Genomic DNA, 27,821 nt, shown 5'->3' with positions numbered 1-27,821 from the left:
CTTCTTGGAGTAAATATGTGCCTCCAAAACTGTACAGAAATGTAAAAATAGGCACCTAATTTGTGGCCACTAGGAACAACATGAAAGGGGATGGTGAGCAACATGTTGCTCACAAGCCACCGGTTGGGGATCACCCCCCCCCCATAATATTTATAGACTATTCATGTATTTTATATAATGGTGACACATGTAAGTCTTAAATATATATATATATACTATTAACTTATTTTATATGATGGTCAAACATATAAGTTTTAAATAAATCAGTTGCAATGTTATAAACACTGCTGCTTTCAGCAGTTAGGACAATTACACTAGTAACACAAAGATTGTTTTCTATAACTATAAAGTTGTACCTTTGGAAAAGCATTGAATATGGATTACAACAAAAGCAAAAATATTGTCATGTTTAACCATCCCTTGTAACATGAGAAAAATCAGCTGTGACCTCAAACAGAAAAAAATGCTTAAAATGCATTCAAAAGATCACAAGTCAGTGCAAATCATCACTACGTGTTGACATGTGGGTAGGACAGGCATAGAATACATGTCTCTGAGTTTAATAACGGGTGTGTTAGGGCCACACATTATATCACTTCACAAAGGGCAACAGAATGTTCAATGACATTTATACATGACTTGAGTAAGTGGGAGCTTCAGTCTCATGTGTAATGAAGTAAACCAAAAAAATCCCAAAACAAATATGAAAAGTAAAGACCAACTTTGTTTAACGTATTATGCCAAAAGAAAGCAGTGCTCTTTCTCTTTCTGATACATGTGCACCCAGTTCTCTTGACTCTGCTATTGTTTAATACCCCACCTTAAAAGGGTTGTCCTTTTCTCTTGTTCTTTTATAAGCAGCAGAGTTTACTAGCTAGCCCCTTAAGCTGGAAGTGAAATAAAGGGCTAATAAGACTGGCGTGGGTAAGCACTATAGCATATTTTAGATACAGTCAGGGGAATACAAAATTCTAGAGCTAAGTGCACTGATTTAAACCTGCATTAGGTAGCAACATACAAGTAAGGTTATCACATAACTGTGAGAGTAGAACATTATAGGCAGGATTATAGGACAACTGTGAATGTTGAACTTTATGGGCAGGATTATAGGATTTAGGTAAACTTTTTTATGAGCACAGCTAACCCCTGCATATATTTCCCTAGATTCTACCTCTCTCAACAGAAGATGAAAGCTGCACTCTGCCTTATCATCTTGGTCATCTGTTTAGGAACAGCTTATTGCCAAGGTGAGTTTGTTGTATGTCTGTTACATAGCTTATAGCAGCATTTTCCTAAGTATACTAGCACATAATCTCTGTCCTAGCTACTGTGTCTGAATAGTCTTTGTAGCCTAAGGTGTATGTCACTGGTTGGCCTATTTCACTTACAAGATACATGAACTTTAACAGTCGTACCTTCTTTTTCCTTATTACAAGATCATCATCTTATAATATTTTGGATCTGTATGTCTTTCTGTAACCTCAACTGGGTGGATGAAATGTTTTGTATAAGACAGGGTTTACATAATAAAAGATGCCAAGTTTGAACCAGATCTAGTAGCCTATAGTAAACTGCATGAACTGCATGTTGCTAGACCTGGTGCAGCCATTGTACACTTCTGCATCTGAGAGATTAGGGCATAAAGGTAGTGTACATGTAGTGGGAAGAATTTTTTTTTCCTAACCCGTTACACATGAAGCTGGGAGACCCTTTGCAAGTTTTCTGATGGTGTCTTCTTTGTGACTTTCTAAAACTTTGTTGACTAGGCTTGTAGATAAATATGGAAGAAATGTTCACAGCATGGAACATGTAACTTTAGTATCCGCTGCAAGAACATTTCTCTGCTGTTGGATGTCAGATGACTAGATCAAAAGTAATAAGATAAATGTCAAGAATTTCCACCCATAGCAATGTAGGAATATGCATTGCTCCCTTGAATTGAAAAGTTTCATAAATAAGTTTGAGACTTTTCATTGCATGTTTTTATTGGATAACACTAACATATTTTTTGTATAAAAGGTCAAATAAAGCTTAACTACATAATGATAATAGATTCACGTGTAATATTGTCTAATTGCTAACTAGTGCATTTGTTTTGTTTTCCTTACAGGGGTGTCATGTGAGTATTGCTATCTATCTATCTATCTATCTATCTATCTATCTGTCTAGTATTTATTTCTCTATTTATCCTTTCCCTGTTCATTAATATATTTATTATCATATTTTCTATATATACCTAGCATAGTAATAGTATATGCCTTTGTATAGTATCATCTATCTATCTATCTATCTATCTAGCTATCTATATATCTATTTATCATCATCTATCTATTTTTCTATCTAACAAAAATCTTTCTGTTTACATATCTAGAATCTTTATAGTATCTATATTCCCTATCTATCTATCTATCTATCTATCTATCTATCTATTATCTATCTATCTCTATCATTGGTAATAATTGCGTAAAGACGTTTTCGCAATTACTATTGATGCAACAAATAAAAAATATTTAAGGACAATATTTGTGGGTTTGTAAGTTGGATGGGAGCCAGTTTCTTTTTTCACTCTCCCAATTCTAAATTATTTTCTGGGAAAGATATTTAACCCTTGAGCAGATGATATCTGATATTTAATGAAACCACCTCTAGGATAACCCTCTGTTTTTTCCAATATTCTCAGTGTCTTCATAGTCTTTTCTAACTGGTTTATATTTGAAATATTTCTTTTGCTTTTTACACAGATGCAAAGACTTGTTCCTTCTGCCACCCTACTGCTGGGGTGTGCTCCCTGAAGGCAGGTTTTGTGACATGCACCTGTGCCTCTGGTTACATTGGTAATGGTGTGAATTGCACTCTTATGTCCTACTGTGGCTCTGTATCATGCTGTCCTCAGGGCTATGCCTGGAATACAGTTAGCAAGGCCTGTGTTGATATTAATGAATGCAATGATAACACACTGAACAAGTGTGTGCCTTCATCAACTTGTGTGAATAAAAATGGTATCTACCTGTGTAATTATAACAGAAGTATTAATTGCCCCACTAGTGCCTGCTCCTATGACATGGACTGTGTAAACATCAATGGAGTCGAACAGTGTGCTGATCCTTGTTTGAATTATCAGACACTGAATGGATCAAGCAGATTGGCTACACTTGACTCTGCCGGTATATTCCAAACTGACAGATACAACTTTGGCTGGTTCCGTTACAATGGAAACATTGGACTAAGAATGATTGAGGGTTGTGTTAATAGCTTGAAATGTGGATCTGCAGAGCCCTTTAGTCTTGGTGGCAAACACCCAGTCATTGGTGATGGAATTCAGCTGGTGACACTTAAAAAAAACTCATTAACAGGCTGTGTAAACTCTTCAACAATCCCCGTTAAAGCCTGCTCTGAAGGATATTATGTCTATAAGTTCACAGGCAGCCTACAGTTTGATGTCTATTGCACAGGTGAGTTGGAATTGAACTTCATTTTTCAATGGGAAACATAAATAAATGTGCCTAACTATATAGTTTAAGAGAAGAACAGGTTTGTTGGATTTCTAATGATGTGTAAATTAAATGAGACTATCAAATATACTGCTGTAAGAAAGCCAAATATTTGTAGTTCTGAATTATAGTTGTAGAAATAGCAGGGAAGGGCATATCAGCCTATAAGTATTATTTCGGTGCGTGCCTGTAATTATAGAGAGAGGATGTTAGTGTTTAATGCACTGTTTTTATTTTTCAGATCCAAACTTTACTATAAGCTCTACAATTCCAACAAAAGCTCCTTCTACCACACCTGCTGCAACCACCACACCTGCAACAACCACCACACTTGCTACAACTACCACACCTACCACGCCTACCGTAACTTCCCTACCTTCAACTAGTAGCCAAGCTCCAACTGTCACATCACTTTTCACTTCCCCGGATATCTTCACATCAGGCAGACAAACAACAGTTTTCACCAGTCCACAGTTTTCCTCTTCTGTGTTTACAACAAACCATCCTAATACATCGTCACCAGTGTCAGGCCAAAATATCACTGTAACTACAATAAAAACTACCAACACAATGGCCACCACAAGCAAAACTCAGTTAGTTAATAGCACAGAGATCGCAACCTTGGAAGTGAACCAAACAACCAATATATTTACTGAAGTTAAAGTAATAACCCCTATTACTGTCCAAGTTAGAACCAACAGTTCATTGTTTCAGTCCACTGCGCTTTTCAAATTAGTAGATGGAGTGCCATTGACATTTACAAACACTCAACCTCCTAACTGGACAGGCTGTGAACAAGCATATGCCAACTCACAGCCGTTCCAGTCTCAGCTCTACAACAGCACACCAGTGCAAACTACAACCACCACTGAAACCACCTCTGTAGATGGAAAGGATTTCCGCAGCACAACCACAACAACCACCACTACAACAGAAGAGGTCATTGTGGCAGTTCCTAACTCAACCTTCCCTGAAACCACTACTGTTATTTTTTAATTCAGTCTGAAAATGCAGGTAATTAAATTATCATTCTGGTTTTGTTTGGTCTAATTTGCACCTTAGCCCCCTATCTGCCACTTAGTAACTGCACTGATATTTATGTTTGGCCAGTGTATGTGCTCACATTATAGTCCCCTATATCTTACAGTTTCTGTGCTACCCACTTCCCTTTATTTTATTGTTATGTGGGAAGCTAGGAATATTTATGGACCTGCAGGCAAAGCCTCAGCACTGGAATACACTTCTAAGTATGTTAAAGTCTATGCAACTGTACCACTACAATTATTGTAATTATATTATTGACAAGCTAAATAACCAAATTATAATAATAAAGTCCTTTTTGGATTGCACACAGTCATAATTTTTTTCTTTTTTGGGATACACTGTGGTAAAAATTAGGATGTCAGATAGTAAAGTATATGGTTTCTGAATTGCATGGAACAGATATGGGGCTTGTTATTCAGAATGCCTGGGACCTGGGCTATTCTGGATAAGGGAGTCTTTCCGTAATTTGAATCACGATACCGTATGTCTACTTAAAAGTACTATAAACATTAAATAAACCCAATAAGAATGTTTTGCTTCCAATAAGGATTAATTATATCTCATGACCAAGTCTTATTATTACAGAGAAAAGGGAAATCATTTCTATAAAATTGAATTATTTTATTCAAATGGATTCCGCTAGAGATGGCCTCCCCGTAATTCTGAGCTTTCTTGATAATGGGTTTCCAGATTACGGATCACATAAATGTATTTGGAAAGCTAAACAAATAATTAGAGTTACTGTATTATCATCACTGCGGATAAACACAAAGGAAGGTTATGAAATTCAGCAATATGATTGCAAAATGGCAATATCCCAAAGACTTTACTGTATAAACCTCTATAGAATAAAAATAAACCATACTTTTGAGATATTACTCACAAGTCAAACAGCAAAGCACACACAAACAGATAAAACATTTAAGCATTTTCTGTTCTGCTAAATTCAGAGGGTTGCCACGTGGCCATGGTCATTGCCATACCCCTTACTTTGCACATTATTCAGACGTGCAGACTAGGGAGTGTCAGGGTCCCCAAGGTGGAGGTGAGTTCTATGCTTAATGTGCACCTAAGCAGCGTGCTAGGCTACTTTAATGTAGCAGAATGCAGTCTGTCACATTCAGAGCCAATCCCACACTCAGGGCCAGATTTCCCAATTGGCCGCCCCGAGGCCGCCCCCGGTTGAACGCCCCCCAGTGCGCATGCGTGCAGAGGGAGGCGGAGTTTTGCACGCTCATGCGCGAACAGCGGGTGAGGGGTGTGCGCATGCGCTGTAGGCCAAATCATGCATACGGAGCAGTGGGGAGAAGTCCCCACTGCTCCGTATGGGGACAAAACTTTTAAAATTTTGGTGCGGCGGGGCGGCATGCCGCTCCAAGGTTTCTGCCGCCCTAGGCCCGAGCCTTTGTGGCCTCTCCACAAATCCGGGCCTGCCCACACTCCAAAAACATATAGGCAGGTCAATTGGCTCCTGATGAAACTGACCTTGGTTGTTGTGCGAATGTGATAGGGACCTTAGAATGTAAGGCAGGGACTGGTGTGAATGATACATAATCTCTGTAAAGTGCTATGTAAACATTCTAGATCTATATAAATAAAGAATTATTCTGATAAATGTAATCCCTAGCAATGTAATCAATATAAGAACATTACTTGTGCAGGCATTAAAATCAAAAAGACCAATCTAACAGGAAAGCATATGCAGGTTTAAAGCATTTCTCAAAAATTCTTTTATGCTGGTGCAAGATTGGTAAATATGGGTAAGAAATGAGTGTAGTGTGTAGATCATGTGTACTGCTTTTGTACACCATAAGCACTCTTTTACAGCATTTTTTGTTACTGGTGCTTTCAGTAGTAGGGTTGTTTAGATAAAAGGCAGTCCAAAACAAGTGTAATTTAAAGGAGACATTTTATATAAAGTTCATATTCAGTTATAATATTCATCCTCCCTCAAAATGTTAAATGATGCAGAAAGAAAGATGCTTTGAAAGCATTTTACCTCTTAAGCGCAGGAATGGACTGCCTGTGATATCGCTAAGCCCCACCCACTCTATAAATATTCACTTCACTTTAAGTAGGTGAGGGTGTCATAGAAGTCTATGAGGGCCGGCGGCTCTGAGATGTATACTGAAGAGTCTAAACCGGAAAATGGCATAAGGTCTGGGTAGAGCACAGTTTTCAAGCAGTTATGGACATAATTGAACCCAAAGGTATTAAAATAAAAGCACTTCCTTCTATTTGACGTTATTTGACATGGTTTAGTGCATTGTAAAAATTTATGGTTTAAAAATAGCTGAATCATTGCATTTAAGTAGTAGATCACAGAGGTCTTTGCTAAATTCCCAGCTTTAAATCCCAAGAAAAACCTTGTACCAGCTTACTTTGGTTTCTTTACAGGTTTTGCATTATCGACCATATATATGGCTGCTTTCTCCTAAATTAAATCAGCACAATCCCTTCAGTTCCATGCTGTGGATCACAGTATTACTGGCTGTACAACTGCAATAGCGGATTAATTCCAGAATCCCCTGGTATTGATTGATTAGCTCAGCTTCAGTACCCTAGAACAGTGCTGTCCAACTTCTGTTGTACCGAGGGCCGGAATTTTTCCGACGTACGTGGTGGAGGGCCGATAATGGAAGCCAGTTTTGACCACACCCCTTTTTGAAACCGCACCCACTTTAAACCACACCCATGTTATCACATGACCATACCCATATAAATGGTTGTAGTACAGCAAAAACCTGCCATACTCTGCCTGCCCTACCCTGCCTGTGTGTGCCATACTCTGCCTGCCCTACCCTGCCTGTGTGTGCCATACTCTGCCTTCCCTACCCTGCCTGTGTGTGCCATACTCTGCCTTCCCTACCCTGCCTGCGTGTGCCATACTCTGCTTGCCCTATGATGCCTGTGTGTATGGCACACACAGGCAGCCTACAGTGACACAATGCTGGCACTGCTCCTACAGTCTGCACAATAACTATATATTAAAAAACTTTTTAATTGCAGTACCACCTCAGTATATGTTCTTTTTGTAGTGTGCAGGGATTATTTGTGGGTTTCTACTGCTCCTGAGGTGTGAACAGGGGAACAATGTGGGTGATTAGAGCCTGAGCTTGAGGTGTGAACACTGCAGGGGGTGAACAATGCAGAGATTAAAAAGTGTTAAAAACACAGGGGATTACATTTTTTAACAATACAGAGGGATTACAGCCTGAATCTGAGGTGAGAACCATGCAGGGGGGCAGTTAATCACAGTACTGATACCACTTAGAGCTTACACAAGAGTAAGCCATCAAAGCAGCCAGACAGGTGGGGGCCACACAGAGGGGGTTGCGGGCCGCCAGTTGGACAGCACTGCCCTAGAAGGTTCTTGTTGTTAATTAGTAATAACTTCTCTCACCCAGTAGCCCTTGTAAAAAAGTTTTATTGTACTGACCTATTACAACAACTATTCTAGCTATGATCCTGCTGGTCACCATACAAGGATTCAGCATTAGCTTTGTGCAAACAGACTGAACATTGTAACTTGTGAAAGAGGGCATGAAATTCCTGCAAAATAAGGCAAATCATAAAGGTTTATATTTTATCTGGAGCAGGACACGTCAGGGCTCATTTCTAGGTACAGTTCAAAATGGCTCATTCTCTAAGTCACAACAATAGGTGATCCAGCTTGAACCCATAGGCCCTTACATGGTGGGGACACTGATTATAATTAACGCCTATTTATTAAGTGCCAGCATATTCTCTAGCTCTGTACAAATGGAAGAGTGTTAACATCAAACATTCAAATTGTATACAAATAATGACAGACAAAGGAGGGCCCTGTTTAATAAAACATATTATCTGAAGGGGTGTATTATATTTTTGGCCCATTTTTTGGGCGGGGAGGGGGGGCTGTTTGGGCCTATGTGTACTTGAAATGCCAGGGCCTATATTGAAGCTCAGTCCTGGCCTGACTGCTTTCAAAGAATATGGAAGGTTTCCCTTTTTTAACTAACTGGACTATTAAACAAATATGGATTTTCAGAATGAGTTTTACTGACACAGAAAACAAATCATTAGCCTTTCTAGACTTAAATAGACAAATGAAGATCACAGTTGCATAAAGAGACCCTTTATTCAATGATAACATGAAAGAGAAACAACCTTAAAACAAACTAATATTTAGAATGACATCAGCTCAAATGCATTTTATTTGGGGTGAAAATAAACAAAACACAAATATCAGTTGCCCTATCTACTCTACCATATGTAACAGTCAAGACAGATATCTAGAAAGTAATGGATGGATTACAAAAGAAATAAAAGGACTCTATGAGAAGATTACATTCAGATCTAGAAAATATTTTTGAGTAGAAACACCATGTGGTCTGGATGCTCAAGTTGAGAGTTGTTGTTGCTGACTAAAGCATTAGAATTTTCTGTTGTACCTCTAAAATTGAATGTTTTTTTAAAGGATCAGTAACATGAAATAATCAAAAATGTTGTTTTTTTTGGAAACAAGTCCTGTTAATTGCAGCATTTTTGCCATCTATTATATTAAAAAATGGTTTGTAGAAATGCAGACAACGTTAGTATTATTATGTATTCACACAAGGTGATTTCATTTTTTGTGGTTAAGAGAATCTTACAAAGTTTCTTACTATGTAAAAAGCAAAAATGGCTAAAAAAGATTTGGGTATGATTTACTGATGGTTGAAAATTCATTATTCATAAGCCGCTTCTTCATTTAAACCATAAAGAAAATATTTGGGCTTAGAGTTTACAGTTTTTGTGTAGTTTAAAGGGAATGTATCAAGTGCTGATTACTTTTATATATTTTTACCATACATACTTACTGCATATCTAATTACATGTTAAAGTATGGGATCCCTTATCCAGAAACCTGTTATCCTTAAGGCCATTCTCCCATAGAGTCCATTTTAGGAAGAAAAAAATATAACTTAAAAATGATTTCCTTTTTCTGTGTAGAAATAAAACAGTCCATTGCTTGATTGTAACTAAGCCGTATGAGTTCATATTGGTGGCAAAAAAAATCATATTGGGTTTATTACATGTATAAAAAATGTTAATGATATTTAGAAGACTAAGGGGCTGATTTACTAATTTACTATTCCACGTATTTTTTACAACTTTTTCGTAGCCGTTACGACTTGCGCAAATTGTTGCGACTTTTTCATAGCCATTACAAATTTCGTGAATTGTCGCAACTTTTTCATAGCCATTATGACTTTTGTGAATTGTTGCGACTTTTTCATAGCCATTACAAATTTCGTGAATTGTCGCGACTTTTTCATAGCCATTATGACTTGCGCGAATTGTCGCGACTTTTTCATAGCCATTATGACTTGTGCGAATTGTCGCAAATTTTTTATAGCCATTACGAATTTCGTGAATTGTCGCGACTTTTTCGTATTGAGTGCTCGAAAAAGTCGCAAAATACCGATCCTTACAAAAAAAACGCATTCGGACCCTTTTCGGACGTTCGTGGATTAGTAAATGTGCCCCTAAAAGTACAAGAAAAGTTAGGCTTTCTCCAGTGATCAAAATCACTTACCTGATACCCCGGGCTGGTGCTCATGTTAGCAGAAAACCGTACCGGCCTGGGGTACCTCTGACTGAGAACCACATTGTGACCTTTTTTCTGCTTCTTCCTTCTTCTTTGAACATTGAAACGCTGAACTTTAAGCAACAGTGGCTTTTTCACTCTATCATACATGCGTTGGCCCTGGGCAACAGAAGAATGAAGAAGCAGAAGAAGACAATTGCTCCATGGTATGCTTGCAGAAGTATCCCGCTCCAGTGCAGTTTTCTGCTAACAGGAGCACCTGCCTGGGTATCATGTAAGTGACAATAATCGCTTGGAGGTCACATCTGGTACCTCCCCAGTGATTTTAACTTTACTTCTGCTTTCAGGGATCGTGATTGAAATTACAGAAAAATCCCTTATCTGGAAAACTCAGCTGCCATTGCCATTTATATAAATGGTTTTAGGTGGGTGAGGCCCCCACCTGTTAGCATTTGGATTCATTGGGCACAGTATCACATATAATCGTTTGGCTGGGAATTTAATTTTAGTCCTTTAATGTTGCTGTCGCTTATTACCACAAACATCTGTAATAACTTGCATATAGACACACAAATGCAAATGTTAATATCGGAAGTGCTAAAGTATTGTAGAATTGCTTTTACTAAAAAAAAACATTGCTCTTTTACAATCAATACTCTGGTCACATCAGTTGGATGGTCAATTATTTTGCTAACAGACATATAGAAATACAATAACATATAAAAGACAGTGTATAAAGATCTACAGTATTATCAAGAAAACATATATTAAAGACAATGAGGTTTGCAAGAATTAATAATGGGTACAGCTGGCAGAGAATCCACGAGGGCCCAGAACAATAATTTCCTCCGTTGTGGTAATGGTGGTGGTGGTGGTTGCTGAGACAATGCTTGAACATCGGTTTCCAGCAGTTGAGGACGTTTCCGTAGTTGTTTTTGTTTGGGCAGGTTGACTGCAGTAAGAATCAGGCTGAAATATCTCTGTGTTAGGTGTTGTGGTTTCACTGCTGGTCACTATAGTGTCTGGCCGGTCAGCTAATGACTCAGGGGCACTGCCAGCCACATGAATAAGGATGGATGTAGGGGAGACAGAAGTTGTTGTTTTTGTGTAGATGTTATTTGGGGTAATTGTCTTTACCTCTATATTCACAATGGTTGTCTCATTTATCTCTAGACTCTTTGTATCTATGTCTTCAGTTTTTTGGCTTACAATTCTGACAGTCAGTATACTTCTGCTGCTGACATGGGTAATGGTTATGTTCTCTTCTGGATACGGCTGTGATACTGGTATTGTAATAGGCTGGGAAGTTATGTTGGCACATGGAGTTTTGGGTGAAGATGATGTTGTTGATGTGTTCAAATTATGGGATTGAGTGGTAAAATTGGTAGTTGCTGTTGATGACTTTAAAGTAGTTGGTGATGGGTTACTTGTGGCTGGGATATTTAATTCACCGGTAGATGAAGAAAGTAATGGTAATGATGCTGAGAATTGGGAATGTGATGTGGCTGGCGTGGCTGAACTAATAAATAAAGGGGTAGTTGTGGTTATTGGCATAGTGGTTGTGGGTGTAGTGGTTGAGGGTGTAGTGATTGTAGTAGTTGTGGGTGTAGTTGTTGTTGTAGTGGTTGTGGGTGCAGTGGTTGTTGTAGTGGTTGTGGGTGCAGTGGTTGTTGTAGTGGTTGTGGGTGCAGTGGTTGTTGTAGTGGTTGTGGGTGCAGTGGTTGTGGGTGTAGTTGTTGTTGTAGAGGTTGTGGGTGTAGTTGTTGTAGCTGGTGATGTTGTTGTGGTTGTCGTAGTCGTTAAAGTTGTTGTTGCTGCAGATATGTCTGCAAACAGATAAAGCTTTATAATTATTGAATAAATTGCTGCATACCTAGTTCCCCCCAAACATTCCATTAACTTATTATCATTTATTAACAGAATACCAATACATTTCAAAGACAAAGCTTCTACCTAGAAATAAAGCACATATAAATCCTAAATGTCCAAAAGATACAAAAAAAAAATACAAAAATGAATAATACCTTCCTTTTTCAAAATATATTGGGCCCGATTCACTAAAGTCCGAAATAAGGAGTGCTATTTATAGCATGCGTTAAAAATCTTATCACTTCTTATTTTTCGCTCGATTCACTAAAAGGACACTTGTCATAATTAAGAAGCGATGTTCTTGGTGTTATTTATCTTGCGACGACATATTTTCAAGCAATATATTACGCAGCGCACAACATATTACGCAGCACGTTGCTTGAAAATATGTCATCGCAAGATAAATAACGCCAAGAACATCGCTTCTTAATTATGACAAGTGTCCTTTTAGTGAATCGAGCGAAAAATAAGAAGTGATAAGATTTTTAACGCATGCTATAAATAGCACTCCTTATTTCGGACTTTAGTGAATCGGGCCCATTATCTCATATCTATAGAAAATAACAAACTCTCTGCTGTAAATGCTCTAAATCTTGGTGCCTTTATACAGCTGAATGAACAAAGGTCTATTATATCTGTAATCATTTTTTTTTAAGTAAAATACAACCATTAGCCCAATGCTTCTGATGTGTATCTATCAACAGTTTCACAGTTATTTAACTGTAATGTTTTGCTGCAGCCTTAAGCTGGCCATACACACACCGAAACAATATTTGGTGCATGTATGACAGATTGACACAAAGGCTGTGCATATCTGTCATCTCGTAGATCGGGCAGGTTAAAAGATTTTGATTGGGCGCCGTTGAAGGTGCCCAAGCCAAATCTGCGTTTGGGGCTGAATTGGCAGGTGGAGGTAGAATCCCTATTGTTTCTACGTCCATATCTGATGATTCATCCCCAAACGTCAATGGGTAAGCGAATGTTCTTTCCTGTGACCCAAAGATCATAATTGCTACGTGTATTGCCATTTTAAGCATGGTTCTCTCCTTGCCTCATTCTATTGGCACCAGATTAATACTACAGTTATGATCAATTGGTTATACTAAAACTTTACATACAGTAATCAACTTGCTTTCCCCCAAACAGGTAATAATCTATCAATGTCATATAGTATTAAGGAGAAATGTAATTTTTTGTTGCAGCATTTAGGAGCATCAGGGGGTCAAGTGTGTAAGTGTCACTTTAACACCTCTAAAGTCAACACCTCTGAAAGGTTAAAGAATGCTGTATTGTCTTATACACACCTGAACAATAGACTTCTGACCATAAGGTCCCCAGAAACTTGTAGACATAGAATCCATCACATGCTTTCACAGGTATAGATGATCCAGGTATGCACCCTGTGACTGTGTTAACTATAGTAGACTTCAACTTTATGCCATCCCCTATATTTGGGTGGCTGGATAGAGTGAAAGGTCCAGCAGAGCCACATTTAAGAGGTCCTATGCAACCTTCCTTCATCTTGAAACCTGGTGTATAATGGAACCATCCAATGTTGAACTGGTCAGTGGGGAATACTCCAGTGGAATTGATAGTATATAGCCTGCTTGCTCCATCCAGCTGCTTGCTGTATTTACAGGGATCAGCACAAGTCGGAGTTCCATTAATATAGATACAGTCCAGATCATTTGGGCAGTAAATTCCTCCGCAGCTCATTCCAACAGTACTACCACATATGTAACTGCCAACCTTGTTTGTACATGTAGCTGGATAACACAAATTTAATGGGTTCAGACATTCGTTGATATCACTGCAGGCCAATGATCCTTGGTTCCACTGGTATCCAGGAGGGCAACATGAAACACTACTACAAAACACTATTTCTGTGCAGTTAATACCATTTCCTGCAAAGCCAGTCTTGCAGCTGCATGTAACATAATTGGTTTTAGTAGTACAAACAGCATTGGAGTTGCAGTCAGAGCACAGTTTAGCATCTGTGGAAAGGGAAAATACATTAACTATAGTCTTTATCACAAGCTTTTGCACCCACATTTGTAGACAGATGCCATAAAAGTGAATGGGAAGCAGGTCAAGGATCTGAACATTTTGTCCCCACTGTTACTTACCATGGGCAACAAAAGGTCTTGTATGCTGTAGCCTGGCACAAAGTTTTCCCAAGTGCAGTATTCCATAGCCCAGAAAAAGGATCATTAACTATGTACAATGCAGTTTGCAAAGTGGATTTCTGAAGGGATGGGAGTGGCCTATTTTGAACCTGACTCACTAAGAACTTGCTTTAAGCTTACATCATCATGTCCAGGCTTTGCCATTACTTTTTTCCAATTGGACCAGTTCATTGGTTGCATGTGCACTCTAACCAGTTGCATAATCTAAAAGGTCATTGGTTAATTGCTTTCTTGCAATGGCATAGGCAAACAGACTCAGCATCTCACAAATCTAACATACAGTTATGTTAGATTTGCAGTACTATCAAAGGCACAGGAAGCAATGTCAGACTGACAGGAGAAACAGCCAATAGGGGTTAAGTCTGCTGCCAGTACTGTGTGTCATCATATAAGGAAGTGAAAAAGCGACTGTAGTATTTATAGGGGGGTCATTGACCCCCCCTGGCACAGGGTCTGTGCAGAAGTGAAGGATCAGCAGAGGGATGATTCTGAGATGAATATCTCTTCAGCTGCACACTTTTTGTTAACTATGTATATGGCAAGGATTGTTCTATTAATGTGAACTGTTAGATCCGTGTATGTTAAGGGTAAACCACCACTTTCAAATCTTTGGGCATGGTACTTTCCAAAAGACACAAGGAAACTAATACATTAGTTACTGTCATTTTAACAGCTTAGAAAAAAGCAACCAAGAGCTTGTATCACTGGGAGGAATATAAAAATGTATTCTTTTTTTAAAGGTTGCCTTTCCCTTTATACAGCTGCTGTAGTTTGAAGTATTCCACTTATATACCCTCTCATTTATTTATTTATTTAAATAGGGCACGGTTGGCTGCGATAGTATCTGCCCTTTGTATGATTAGATGTTTACACACTAAAAGCCAAATAATTCAATGCTCAGAATTGGGATAGTGTGTGGTTCCTTTTTTACATTTATGATTCTACACTGAATAAGTGTCATGTAGATTTCTTATTTTCAGTATGGTTTTGCTTATATCTGCAATATATTTTTTGTCTGTTTTCTTTTGTTTTTCTGCTTCTTTTGTATACATAAGGGCCAGTTTAGAGATATATAGAAATATGGTCAGAATAGTCATTCTGTTATAGCTCCAGGAATAACCAAAAAAGTAAATATTCACTCACTTCTAAATCCAACCATGAATTACTGTCAGTGCACGTACCATCTCCATATACTGGACCCAGAGGGAGCAGCCCCATGGCTTGAGGGCTGCTGTTTTTGCTCAACAAGAACAGATTCTTATTTTATCAACTCTTAATCCACAAATATGTAAAACAAGTTATTGAAGGCATCTGATTAAAAGTTCTACACAGAAACACTAAAATAGAATTCAAGGGATGGTTGAAAAAGGAGGACATTTCCCTGGGCCATCTCCATGACTAGGGTCCTGTATACATATTTTATTTAATCCAAAAGATGAGTTGGAGTGAAGAGAAAATAACAGTAAAAACAAAACATTGATCTGTTATTTGTAAGAAAAATCCCAATACCTCACTGACGGTTGTGCACATATATTGTATATATGTATACATATATACAATATATGTGCACAACAGTCAGTAAGGTATTGTATATATGTATACATGAGTATATACCATAGGCATATCCAAGCCGCAGCTGTCCATCTGTTGCTCGTCTGCAAGTTCCAGTATCCACTGACAGCCAAAGGGGTACAGGGATTTTTCTTAGAAAGCGCAGATACTCTCTGTTTTGTTCTAACTTATTTTCTCAGAATTCCAGCCCATGTGTAATCAGAAGATTTGCATTAAATAAGGATAGTGAGCTCTGCATAAAAGAGGCATTTCCAATCCCAAGTTGCTGTTTGTGTCTTAGGCTTACATAAATGGTGCAATTCAATTCACTGTGCCTGTTACCTCCTCCTGCTGCTCTAAAGAACCAAGAAATTAGAAAATGAAAGTACTTTCACTTTCAATGTTCTGCACCTATAAGTGCAAAAATATTACTGCAATATAAATTATATTAAATAGAAAATATACTAAATATAAGTGTGTCTATCAGTGCAGGAACCAAAGCAGCAGACAGTATAGTAACCATGTGCCCATTCATACAAGATCTATGAGATCTATTTAAAATGTATTCAATTTTACATATTACAGTACATCCATACTATATGTACTCACTTTGTGTTAGGCACTGATTCCAACAAATGGCCAGTAAAAGGACTCCAAGCAAAAACTTTTTCTTATCCATTTTGTCATGTGCTTGTAGCCTGTAAGATAATAAAGCCATAGTATTTGATAAGTATCTAGTAAAGCAAGAACAGCTGTTGAGGAACATTCGGTTAATGTCATACTGTAAGTATCCATGGACACAAAGTCCAACAGTCTGTTGTGTGGTTTTACCCTAAAAGTGTGGAGTGGTCTAGAAGTGAACAAAATAAGAACAAATATGTGAGTTTTACTATGATACCTAAAACATCATTAGCAGTGAGCAGTTGGATGTGCTCAGAGGAAAGCAATGTTACAGTTACATTAAAAATCTGGGGATACACAAACCCACCCACTGGGTTTTAAAGCAGAAGCCAGGATAATAGCTGATCAGGTTCCCAACTACAGACCGGTTTCACCTTTCTTGGGGCTCATCAGTGTAGTGTAGGGTTTTCTGATCAGCTTAGGTAGAGTCAGGAGTGGGGATACGCAAATAGGTTAAAAATCTGGCAAACTGCACAAATTTTTTTACTTTGCAATCTTTTTGTAAATGAGCTTTAACTGAAAACAGAATTCTGAATGGTTTGCCTGGTACTGTCTAGAATCCAGACACATTAGGGCCCATTTATTATGGGTACAGGTACAAAGGGCAGAATCAGCTATTTAGTATTTTCATCCTGTGCCATCCATACACTATAAAGGACATGACGTTACCTCAAGCAGTGAATACATATACAGATATAACTGTTAGCACTCTGTTTGGTTGTTGCTCAGAATTACACAGTATCCGTGATAAATGAACTTCTTACACCCCAAATAACCTCCGGTATCTGACTTTCCATAACAGTGGGCTGTGCTATTATGGGCTGAAGAATAGTGCTCCATCTTCTTTTTTGCTTCATACTGTGGCCAATAACATTTACAATACAAGGCTGATTATGTACTTACATGGCAGGATTGAAACCAATGTATTATCAGAATTGATAATTAATTAACCCTGTAGCTTATATGATATAAGGAACTAAACTTTCTTCTAATATTTTCATGATTTCAAAAAAACCCTGTCTTCTCAACAGCAGACCAGAGCACAGCAAGTGCAGTGTCAATGGCATTCATAACACAGCCTGTTAAAATGCAAGATAAGGAGCTACTTGCACAAATCTGAAGGTATGTAGGCTTTATGAACCTCTGTGTAGCGCAATACATGGAATACAACATTTTATGAAGGGGCTGCTAAATTTATTAATCTACTCTATATTTTGATCATTGGAATTTGACCAAAGCTTTGGTCTGAATAATAGATAATTGCCTTTTCTAAATTCTGGCTTCCTGTCTGCCTTTCTTTCTCTTAAATATCAGTTGTAAATATTCTCATTAAACTGCAAGAACTTGTAATTATTTATGCATTTTTGTTTTAAAAAAAAAAAAAAAAAAAAAAAATGGCCCCCTTGTATGTATTAACTCCTCTAGTTGCTACTGTTTTCTCATGTAACTACTGCATATACTGTAACTAAACTTTACAAAACACCACTGGACTTTACACTCATTATAAAGCTTTCAGTGTTGCCTTATAGTTAATAAGTATAATTTTGAAACATAAATACAGTAAATAATAATAAAATTATTATTATTTAAGATGTCAGTGAACTATATTTATTTAATTATTTATGCTTAAAAATGACTCATTACAGGAGGCAGAGATAGCCCCGAACTTAGATGGAGATTAATTAAAATAGCTCCAAGAGAAACGGGGAGAAATACTGCTTCTACTCATGCTACACCACAGTAAAACTTGGGACTTGTGAGTCAGTGACACAACCAAGAAAAAGGAAGACAAAAATGCCACCAAAACTTAAAAAATTGGAGTGCCTTGAGGTGGACAGAGATGGACAGAGCTCATAGGGCCTTAAGGCCTAAACCGAGCCCAGAGGAACAACCGAGAGAAAATGCTTATGCACTACTATTAAACAAAGGCAGCAGTAAGACCAAGAGAACTGGAAGTAGAAGGCCATAAAATAGAGCTCTACCCACAACAATGACAACTTTGGCATGCCACAGAGAGTTTAAGTCCCTAACAGAACTCCTCCATCAACACAAGATCGCCTATAGATGGGGTTCCATTATAATTTCAAGTCTCCCACCGGAACCTCACATTCACCATAAGGAGCCACAAAGACAATGACAAACTGCTCTGCACTCTCCAACTCCCAAATGATCAACTGTCAGCCAACAAGGAACTGGTGAGAATAACAAAATAAATACTAGTTTATACATTTTTGGTCGTACAATAACAAGGCCCTGGTACATAACACCTTATTCTGGGCCTAGACATGAAACACCACCTTCTCTAATCCAGAGAAACCATCACCCCCTAACAATTGGTGCAACATCTACCATGAAACAGTGGTACAAAACACTAGAGGGAGTCACCACGTTATATAACCTTTAGTTTTTGTTGTTTCCTAAATGCTTTCACTAATTGCTCTTTTCTTTCAAAACTTTCAATGCCTATATCAGACCCTTCTCCTCTTGTTCCAATTTTAAATAATCCTGATTTTCTCCCCAGCATGGACTTACGTGCAAAAAAAAAAAAAGCCCTGCAGAGAATACTTCAGATACATGCAAATTAAACAAAACTGGGTAAAAGAACCAGACAAAACACAGTTTTGAACATCTATGCCTTCATGCACACAACAACACAACAAATAACATCGTTCTATGGCAACCTGACTTCTCATAAACTACCAGAAAAAACAAAATACATGGAACGCTGGGAACAAAGGCTACATACAGTCCTAGATAATTACCAATGGCAAACAATCCTAGACAACATCAGGAAGGCCTCCATTAATACCATCATTAATGAGAACAAAGTATTATATGACTGGTACTTAACAAAATTTATGGTTCTGACATTACATGCTACAGAGGATGTGGGGGGGAAGGCGATGAATTTCATATATGGTGGCCATGTCCCTTAATATCTGGACTTTGGAAAGACTCTTGAGCCTACTACTACAAAAGAAAATTCAGCTTGCATTATTATTTTGCAAACCAGAATTTCTCACTAAAAAAGAATTCAAATTATACTCATTAATCTGCCTAGCCAAAAAGTGGAAAACTGTCCCTCCTCAATTCTCTGAAATCAAAACCAAAATCTGGTGGATATCAGCTATGGAAAAACTGTCTGCATTGATACACCACAAACCTACCCCTTTTTCCTTGTATTTCATTCTAACTCCACTCTCTCTCTTCTTTTTTCTACATTGTTTTTGCTCAGTTTAAACTGTTGGAAAATAAATAAAACATTTTTTACAAAAATTGCTTATTACAAAAGGTATTTACGTTTTATAGAAATGTATCAACCCCTTCAGCTTACCTTTAATTTGATGCTAATATACTCTTTACATCTGATGAGGTGCTTGAGAGACAACTGGAGTTTCTGGACCACACCACACAGAACTGAACTTTACAATCAAGAGTGCAAAGTAATGTTGGCCACACCTAAGATTTCTGAGCATAACTTGTAATGTGGATTGTATGCATCCAGGATGACAGCATCTTAGTCACATCATATCAGGTACATCAGCAACTGCAATAAGTGTCATATTTCTTACAGAGCCTACATTTTCGCCTTGTAGTTTTCTAAACTGGTGTGTATATACATACTAAGAAATGAAACTATGCAGAGTGATAATAATGTAAAACTGCCGAAAGTATCACTGATCCTAAACTGAAGTTTAGATTTCAGAACATCCTGACAAGCTGCACCTGGGAGAAGGGAGCAGTTTGTTTATAAGGAGGGATTCTCATTGGATCTCTGATTTGTCTTGACCATGCTCAATGAAGTGTCTAGATTCTTTTGAATAAAAATGTGTTTGGATTATTTTGGCCCACAGTTTATCCAAAGCCTGTGTGAATTATATATTCCTGTCACTGTAGCCTTTCTTAATCAGGTGAATATTGCCTGATGCTCTGTCCCAAACATATTAATGGAACTGTAGCTGGAATATTGCATACAGTGTCTGAAAGCAAGACAACAGAAAATCCTACTAAGCAGCACAGATCATTATAAAATGCAATCCTGTACATAATGATATCCTAACCTGGATAATTACATTTTTAGGGGAGGATTTATCAACTATCATTAAGTAATGATAGATTTAGATCAGTAGCTCATCCTTTGCATGGCTATTGTAAGTGAGCCTATAGGTGGGCAGAAAGCAGATAGACATAGATGGAGTAGGCCTTATTGATGCATCTGGTGTACACAATACACACAGTATAACATTTACTTAATTTGGAAATGGATGTAGCTGTGTGTGTGCCAGATGTTTCAGTTAAGCCTTCTTACTATGAAGTTACAGCTAAACCAATTGTTATTGCCTAGCACAAGCATTAAACTCTAATAGATGATTTGCAAAAGAAAATTGATAAAATAGAATACTATCCCCTGTGTTCACCTGTAAAACCCAGTGCTCCAAACATTTTGTAAAAGACCATGCTAGTCATTTTCCCACATGATATCATAACATGATCTATAATCATGTTATGAATAACAAGTTGCCAGGCAATGTCATTCAGTGGCTACTAAAGCAAATAAAGTTCTGTCTTGCATAAAAGGACATTGACTCAAGTGAAAACATAATTTTGCCTCTTTATAGGTCCCTGGTAAGGCCTCACCTTGAGTATGCAGTGCAGTTTTGGGCTCCAGTCCTTAAGAAGGATATTAATGAGCTGGAGAGAGTGCAGAGCCGTGCAACTAAACTTGTAAAGAGTGTGGAAGAGTTGTGGGGTTAGACTGTCAAGGTTCTATTAAATATAGTTTTGAATGTGAGTGTATAGATAAGCCAGTATAGGTTTATGTTTGTGCTGGGTTCACTTGAAAGGGTTGAACTTGATGGAGCTTGGTCTTTTTTCAACCCAACTTAACTATGTAACTATGAATTATTATTATTATTATTTAGTAAAATACTCCCACACCTTGTGTCTCAACCCTTTCTCCTTGTAGATTGTAAGCTCTTTTGGGCAGGGCCCTCTTCACCTCTTGTATCGGTTATTGATTGCTTTATATGTTACCCTGTATGTCCAATGTATGTAACCCACCTATTGTACAGCGCTGCGGAATATGTTGGTGTTTTATAAATAAATGTTAATAACAATAATATTCTACCGTAGGGCCCTTTGCCTAACTGGGGCCCATGTATGGTGTGATTTGACAACAAAGTAGAATGTAAAACAAATTTTTTGTTAAAAAAAAAAAAGCTTTCCTAAATAAGTTGCATCTTGCCATGCTTTTGATCTATCCAGATCATGTCTTTTTCACCCAGGGGTGCTGCTGCAATAAGGAAAGTTGAGTTTCTTGCTTCAGGTGGCAGCACCCAGTGGGTTATCGACTATCTAGTGTAGAGAGCACAAAGCCGTTCTCTGCACTAGGATGCGGCATTTCCTTGCCCTCCTTTGACACTTAAATTTAAAGGGTGGGTGAAACAAGGGGAGCAGCATTGAGCACAGGGGCCAGGAGTGCCCCGGTATCCACCCAAAAACATCCACAACCCACACAGACCCAGCCATTCCCAGTTAAGCCCATGCACTTTCTCAGATCAAAGTTTGGAACCTTCACATACTTCTGGGCTTCCATTATTAATAAAACGTTACAGCTTACATTTTATACGGTAGTTCAGGTATGGATTCCCTTATTCAGAAATCGAGAGCGTTCCAAATTATGGCAAGCCCATAGCCTGCAGAGGTTATTTTTAGCAACTGATTTTTTCCTTTAATCTTTCATTTGTCTACATAATAATAATACAGAACCTTGTTTGTAATGGTAGCTAAGTACACTTAAAGTATGGTGATGCAAATCATGGGTAGACCCAAGATCCAAATCATGCGATACAATAGATCTCATACCTGTATAAGACATAAGGTGCAGAGATAAAACCACTTATATCTATAGATCTTTAAATTTATTGCATGTAAATATTGAACTATGGAACCATTCTACCCTAAGGGAACTTCAGATCCATCTTCACTGTGGTTAACTTTGAATCCATTATATCCAGTAACTCTTTGTTTGAACTACATTTTGCTTTGCCCTAAATAGTAATTTAGATGATGTGACCCAGTTATGTCAGAGATGTTAGAAACAAAGTCTTTTGAAATTTACTGTAGGTATCTACAGGGTTTTTAAATACATTTCAAGACTGGGATATCTGCATGTTTTGTTGAATTTATAGCTTCGGGTTTTGTGCTGCTAAGCTTGTGGGTCATCATTACTATTGGACCTGACGTGTTTGCATTTTTCTTTCATATCAACAGCCTTCCTGAGGCAAATAATTGTTATACCATACTAGATATTAATTAATCAAGCACTCCAGACTAGTTCAGTGAAATTGTTGACTCTTCTCCAAATGTTCACATCTATAACTTAACAGAGTTTTACAAAGCAACAGTTTTGTGGACCTATTCATAAGATAAGGAAGTGTGCACGATAACTAAGATCAAAAATTTTATTTGATAAAAAATTAAAATAACTCTGTCTGACACAAGTCGTATGCTGCTTATTTTTACATAATAAACAAAAATAATAAACATACATTTTAAAATTCTTCTTATTTCAGTTGTTATTGTATGAGGGAAAATTGGCTTGTCTTTGAAGTAGCCTAAATGTAAACACAGCATTTAAAGGGGCAGTATACCCCCTTTGCTAAACATGAGTTCCATGAATAGGACTTCTGCTGAACATATACAGTATTTTGCTTATTGTTTTAATCACATAAAAAAAGCTATGGTTTTTGTTTTTATTTGAGCTAAATGGGACAACCTGAGAAAATGAAGCTATTCGCGATTTCACTGAAATCCTCTCGAGGCAACATGCGTGATTTCACTGAAATCGCGCCACCGCGTTTGCCATCCCACCGGCGATTTACATTTTCGCCGGTGGGATGGCAATCCGGAGAGATTAGTCGCTCGAGACACAGGAGATTTGTCGCGGGCGACTAATCTCCCCGTGTGCCAGAGCCCTAAAGAGGCAATAGAATGCACACATCTGGTCAGTACTGATTAGACAGCAGATCATAAACAAAGAGGCATTATAGGAAATTACAGGAAGGGTTGAAAGGTAGATTTTTTTTTTACCTCTGGGGAAGAAGGCCCCTGTCTTTTGACACTTATAGTCTAGGGGGCACATTTACTTACCCACGAACGGGCCGAATGCGTCCGATTGCGTTTTTTTCGTAATGATCGGTATTTGGCGATTTTTCGGAAAATTATCGCGACTTTTTCGTTGCCATTCCGAATGTTGCGCAAAATCTGGCGATTTTTTCGTAGCGTTAAAACGTGTGCGAAAAGTCGTGCCTTTTTCGTTGCCATTCCGAATGTTGCGCAAAATGTTGCGATTTTATCGTAGCGCTCGGATTCATTCAAGCTTCAGTATGGTGACTTTTCTTGGGCCAGGTTGGAGCTGCAGGGTGCCATTGAGTCCTATGGGAGGCTTCCAAAATCATGCTAAGTCTGAAATTTTCGCCCGCCGCTTACGAGCGCTCAATACGAAAAAGTCGCGACAAGATACGAGCGAATCGTAATGGCTACGGAAAACTCGCGTTTTTTAGCGCAAATCGTATTGGTAACGAAAAAGTCGCAACAATTTCCGAAAAGGCGCCGAAAAAATTGCAAAAAATACGAAAAAGTCACAAAATGTTCGTTTTCCAATCGGAATTTTTCCAATTCGGATTCGAATTCGTGTCTTAGTAAATCAGCCCCTAGGGGTATATTTATCATGCGGTATAAAAAGTAGAGAGAAACATTACCAGTGATGTTGCCCAAGGCAACCAATTCGATTTTAACAGTTGGAAAATCAAAGCAAAGCATCTGATTGGCTGCTATGAACAACATCACCAGTAATGTTTTACTCCACTTTTTACCCAAGCCTATTAAAATAGGGAGCTACTATAAACAAATGTAAAGGTATGTAGGATTGCTGAACCTCTGTGCTGCACAGTATATATACATCACTTCTATCAATTTTCTTATTTAGGGTATAGTTATAATTTAAGCTTGATACATACAGTCACATAAAGTTAGCCAAGTGTTTGTTTGCATGTATATGTGCCCTTGGTTTGTTATGTGCACTGTGAATCATATGAGCCAGGGGACGGCCCTCAGTACTGAAAATGGCAATTATCTATTTAGGATTACCCAATGGCACATACAACTAAAAAGTATGTTTTTTATAAAAATGGTTTATTTAGATGAAGTGGAGTTTTACATATGAGCTGTTAAATGCAATATATTTTTATAGAGATCTATATTGTTTGGGGGAATAGATTTCCTTTAAGTTTTGTGACTGTAACAAACCACAGCAACAAATCATCTGGAATTATCACTGAGCCAAGTGTGAAAACATTTTTCTTAAAATACAGGACAAAAAAAACATTTTTCAGGTTACCAGGAAAAAATTGTGTAAAATCTGAGTTGCTTCTGCATTCTCATGTAACTACAGTATTCTTAAAGGAGAACTAAACCCTAAAAATGAATATGGTTATATTTTATATACTTCACTTACTGCACCTGCCTCAGTATCTCTACACTGAATAACTGCCTTCCCAGTTATCACAGGAGCTCCCCATCTTGGGTTTTGTTAGAAGTGTCAGTGACACTCATATGCTCAGTGTGCTCTGGGCAGCTGTTGAGAAGATAAGCTTAGGGGTTGTAGCAAATAATCCAGCAGAAAATGAGTCTGTATATATAAAATGCTGATTATTATATTCTGAGCTGCCATGCTGTACTAATCTGTATTATTTACTAATCAGCCTTATATTGTGACATGTATGTTTTATATATACAGTATATTGTGGGTCGGTCCCTAAGCTCAGTAACTGACAGCAGCACAGTGCAGTGAATCTGCAGAAAAGAAGATGGAGAGCTACTAGGACATTTTAAGAGGCACAGATCTTTCCTGCTAAATAGCTGTGGTTGACTTAACATTTCTTGCCTATTTCTTTAGTTAAGCTTTAGTTCTCCTTTAAAAAACACCACTGGATATTACCTCATTATAAAGCTTTCAGTGTAACCATATAACAACAACAGTGTAACCATGTAACAGCAACAACAATAATAATAATAATATAAAATAATTTTGAATTATCTTTATTTATATTTTGAAATGTATTATTCAAAAAAAGTATTGATGTTTGGTAATGTATAAAACTCTTTAGCTTACCTTCGTTTTGATGCCAATATACTCCTCACAAAAGAGCTGCGGGACCACACCGTACACAACTGAACTTTACAAACAAGAGAGTAAAGTGAAAATTGTTGGCCACACCTAGATTTCTGATTGTAACTGGTTGTCTGTGGATTGTATGCCTCCAGGGATGTCAAAAACATGCTATAAATTTAGTGCAGCATCTCAGTCACATCACACAGATACATCAGCAACTACAATGGGTGTCATATTCCTTACAAGACCTTCATTTTCTCTCTGTATTTTCTAAATTGATGCATATATAAAAAAATGATGCAGATGCACACTATGCAGATTAAAGATTTTGTGAAAGCACTGAAAGTATCACTGATCGTAAACTGTAGATTAGATTTCAGGGCATCCTGCAGTACAAAAAAAACATTTTCTGAAAAACAAGTTGATACAATCTAATCTTAAGTTTGACAGGCTGCAGCTGGGGGAGGATCAGCGGCAAAGGCAACAGAGTGAGAGAAAAGAAATACCACACCTAGCACAATATGTCAGATTTTGGGAAAATAGATAGTTTTGAAAGTCCCAGGACAAAAATACTATAGTGAACGTGCATAAATGTTTCAACACAAAAATGGTTGTATAATGGATAGTATAGCACTACAAAACTCCCAAAGGAAACTGCATGCAAGGTAATTCTGGTGAAATCTCCTGATTCCTGATTGTATATTAAAAATGCCTACTTTACAGACGTGTAGCAAATGGGAAGAGTATCAGATCAATTCCAACCAGCAGGTGTGAAAACACCTCTTTTATAAAAGCAATTAAATATCAGGGGCAGTGCCCATAGTGAGATTCATTTTATTATCACAAAAAGTAAAACATAGTATTGCACCTACATATTAAAGTGTCTTGAGCGCATTAAAAGTCACTTAGCCGTGCAGTTCTGGGTGCAGTGGAAATTTCTTTCACTTTAGAGTAACTCAGATGTGTTCCACCCGCTTGCAACATCACACCTGATGCATTTTGTTATTAGAACTTCCTCCAAAGAACTGTAGCTGGAATCCTACATACATGGGCCCATTTATCAAAGTACAATTGGGTAAAAATTAAAAAAAAATGTTTTTTTTGATGTTTTAAAAGTGTGCGTATTTTCTGCAATTTTATATTAATTTTTGCAACTTTTTCATACTTTGCGACAATTTGTGCAACGAGTACGAAAGTTTCGGAATTCCTTCAGGCTTCAGTATCGTGACTTTCTTTTGGCCAGATTGGAGCTGCAGAGTGCCATTGAGTCCTTTGGAAAGCTTCCCAAATCATGCATTGAAGTGTCAAAATCAGAAAGGGTTTCACGGCATTTACACTCGTTTGCCATATCAGATCGCCATTCGCAAACAATAGTTTAAATACGAAAATTGCGGAATTTTCATATTCAAACGAAAAGAATTTTTTTTTTTTTGACTCAAAGTTTATTGAGTATTTGAGCAAAGTTACATCTTGCACAGAAAGTAGTAAACATTTTTAGATATATAACAGTAAAAAATTACAAAACATATCTTTAGTCATGTACATTTATGGAAGGTTTTAGTTTGCTTGTTTTAATATAATCTAGATAGTGTTACATTGTGTTGGGTTGGAGGCAAATATATCTTAGAATTGAGTAGGCTTTCATGTGTTTGATATCGTTGTGGATTGGCCATTGCGCCAGGGATCCCAAATTAAGGCTTGTTTGTTTTTGCATTCCGGTGTGGCATCTATCATTTTTTCCATTGTTTCTCTATAGTTGACTTGTTGGATTAGGTGTTGAAGGTTCGGGGTGGCCGGTTGTTTCCAGAGTTTTGCGATGAGAGAGAGTGCTGTATTGAAAATGTGAAATAAAAGTTTTTTGTTTGGGGCTGATATGTCCGGTGGGTATAATTGTAGCAAAGCTATTTGAGGTTGTAGAGGTAGATTCCATCCCAATTTTTGTTTGATGAGGTTAAAAACCTCTATCCAGAAGGGCTTTACTGCTGGACATTGCCAGCACATGTGCAAAAGTGTTCCTTGTTGGCCGCATTGTCTCCAGCATAGAGTGGGGTATTGTGGGTTGATTTGGCTTATTCTTTTAGGTGTCAAGTACCATCTGTGTGTTATTTTTGTGTGCACTTCTATATGATTTGTGCAATTGGTTGCTCCTTTGTATGCTGCTAATATTTCCTGCCATTGTTCCGTGGTGATATGAAGTTGCAGTTCGTTCTCCCATTTTTGCATGTATGGGAATTTGTGTCCTTCTGGTAGTT

The 27,821-nt window shown here is 37.7% G+C and overlaps 2 protein-coding genes across 4 annotated transcripts; one reads left to right on the top strand and one right to left on the bottom strand.

The window, feature by feature from the left end:
* Positions 1 to 826: 826 nt before the first annotated feature.
* LOC116408843 (mucin-3A-like) lies at positions 827 to 4,840 on the top strand. The gene is made up of 5 exons (XM_031896882.1): positions 827 to 924; positions 1,165 to 1,247; positions 2,111 to 2,119; positions 2,742 to 3,452; positions 3,733 to 4,840. The coding sequence occupies exons 2-5, from the start codon at positions 1,187 to 1,189 to the stop codon at positions 4,485 to 4,487; spliced, it is 1,536 nt and encodes a 511-aa protein (XP_031752742.1). The 5' UTR covers positions 827 to 924; positions 1,165 to 1,186; the 3' UTR covers positions 4,488 to 4,840.
* Positions 4,841 to 9,983: 5,143 nt separating this feature from the next.
* Positions 9,984 to 25,751, bottom strand: LOC101732121 (uncharacterized protein PB18E9.04c-like). Of its 3 annotated transcripts, none has more exons than XM_031896880.1 (4): positions 25,570 to 25,751; positions 16,323 to 16,411; positions 13,281 to 13,970; positions 9,984 to 11,933 (listed from the first exon to the last, which is right to left on the bottom strand). In XM_031896880.1, exons 1-4 carry the CDS (start codon positions 25,734 to 25,736, stop codon positions 10,900 to 10,902), a joined length of 1,980 nt encoding a protein of 659 aa, XP_031752740.1. In that variant the 5' UTR covers positions 25,737 to 25,751; the 3' UTR covers positions 9,984 to 10,899. The 3 variants fall into 3 exon arrangements, with proteins under 3 accessions (XP_031752740.1, XP_017947299.2, XP_031752741.1); XM_018091810.2 differs by lacking the exon at positions 25,570 to 25,751 and adding an exon at positions 19,729 to 19,887; XM_031896881.1 differs by lacking the exon at positions 25,570 to 25,751 and adding an exon at positions 19,562 to 19,652.
* Positions 25,752 to 27,821: the final 2,070 nt, after the last annotated feature.

This window comes from Xenopus tropicalis, chromosome 2 (genome assembly GCF_000004195.4).
Source record: "Xenopus tropicalis strain Nigerian chromosome 2, UCB_Xtro_10.0, whole genome shotgun sequence".
NCBI classification, from domain to species: Eukaryota; Metazoa; Chordata; class Amphibia; order Anura; family Pipidae; genus Xenopus; species Xenopus tropicalis.
Note: the sequence above shows the minus strand (reverse complement) of the source record. Positions and strands in the feature narration are given on the sequence as shown.

What these genes read in the sequence shown, in the direction of transcription:
- LOC101732121 (XM_031896880.1), bottom strand. Translation starts at nt 25,736, where the DNA reads ATGTTTTTGACATCCCTGGAGGCATACAATCCACAGACAACCAGTTAC. An exon ending in ATATTGGCATCAAAACGAAG is followed by an intron (nt 16,412 to 25,569) that starts GTAAGCTAAAGA and finishes ATTATCTTACAG; the next exon opens with GCTACAAGCACATGACAAAA. An exon ending in GAATCAGTGCCTAACACAAA is followed by an intron (nt 13,971 to 16,322) that starts GTGAGTACATAT and finishes CCCTTTCCACAG; the next exon opens with ATGCTAAACTGTGCTCTGAC.
- LOC116408843 (XM_031896882.1), top strand. Translation starts at nt 1,187, where the DNA reads ATGAAAGCTGCACTCTGCCTTATCATCTTGGTCATCTGTTTAGGAACA. An exon ending in GTTTGATGTCTATTGCACAG is followed by an intron (nt 3,453 to 3,732) that starts GTGAGTTGGAAT and finishes TTTATTTTTCAG; the next exon opens with ATCCAAACTTTACTATAAGC.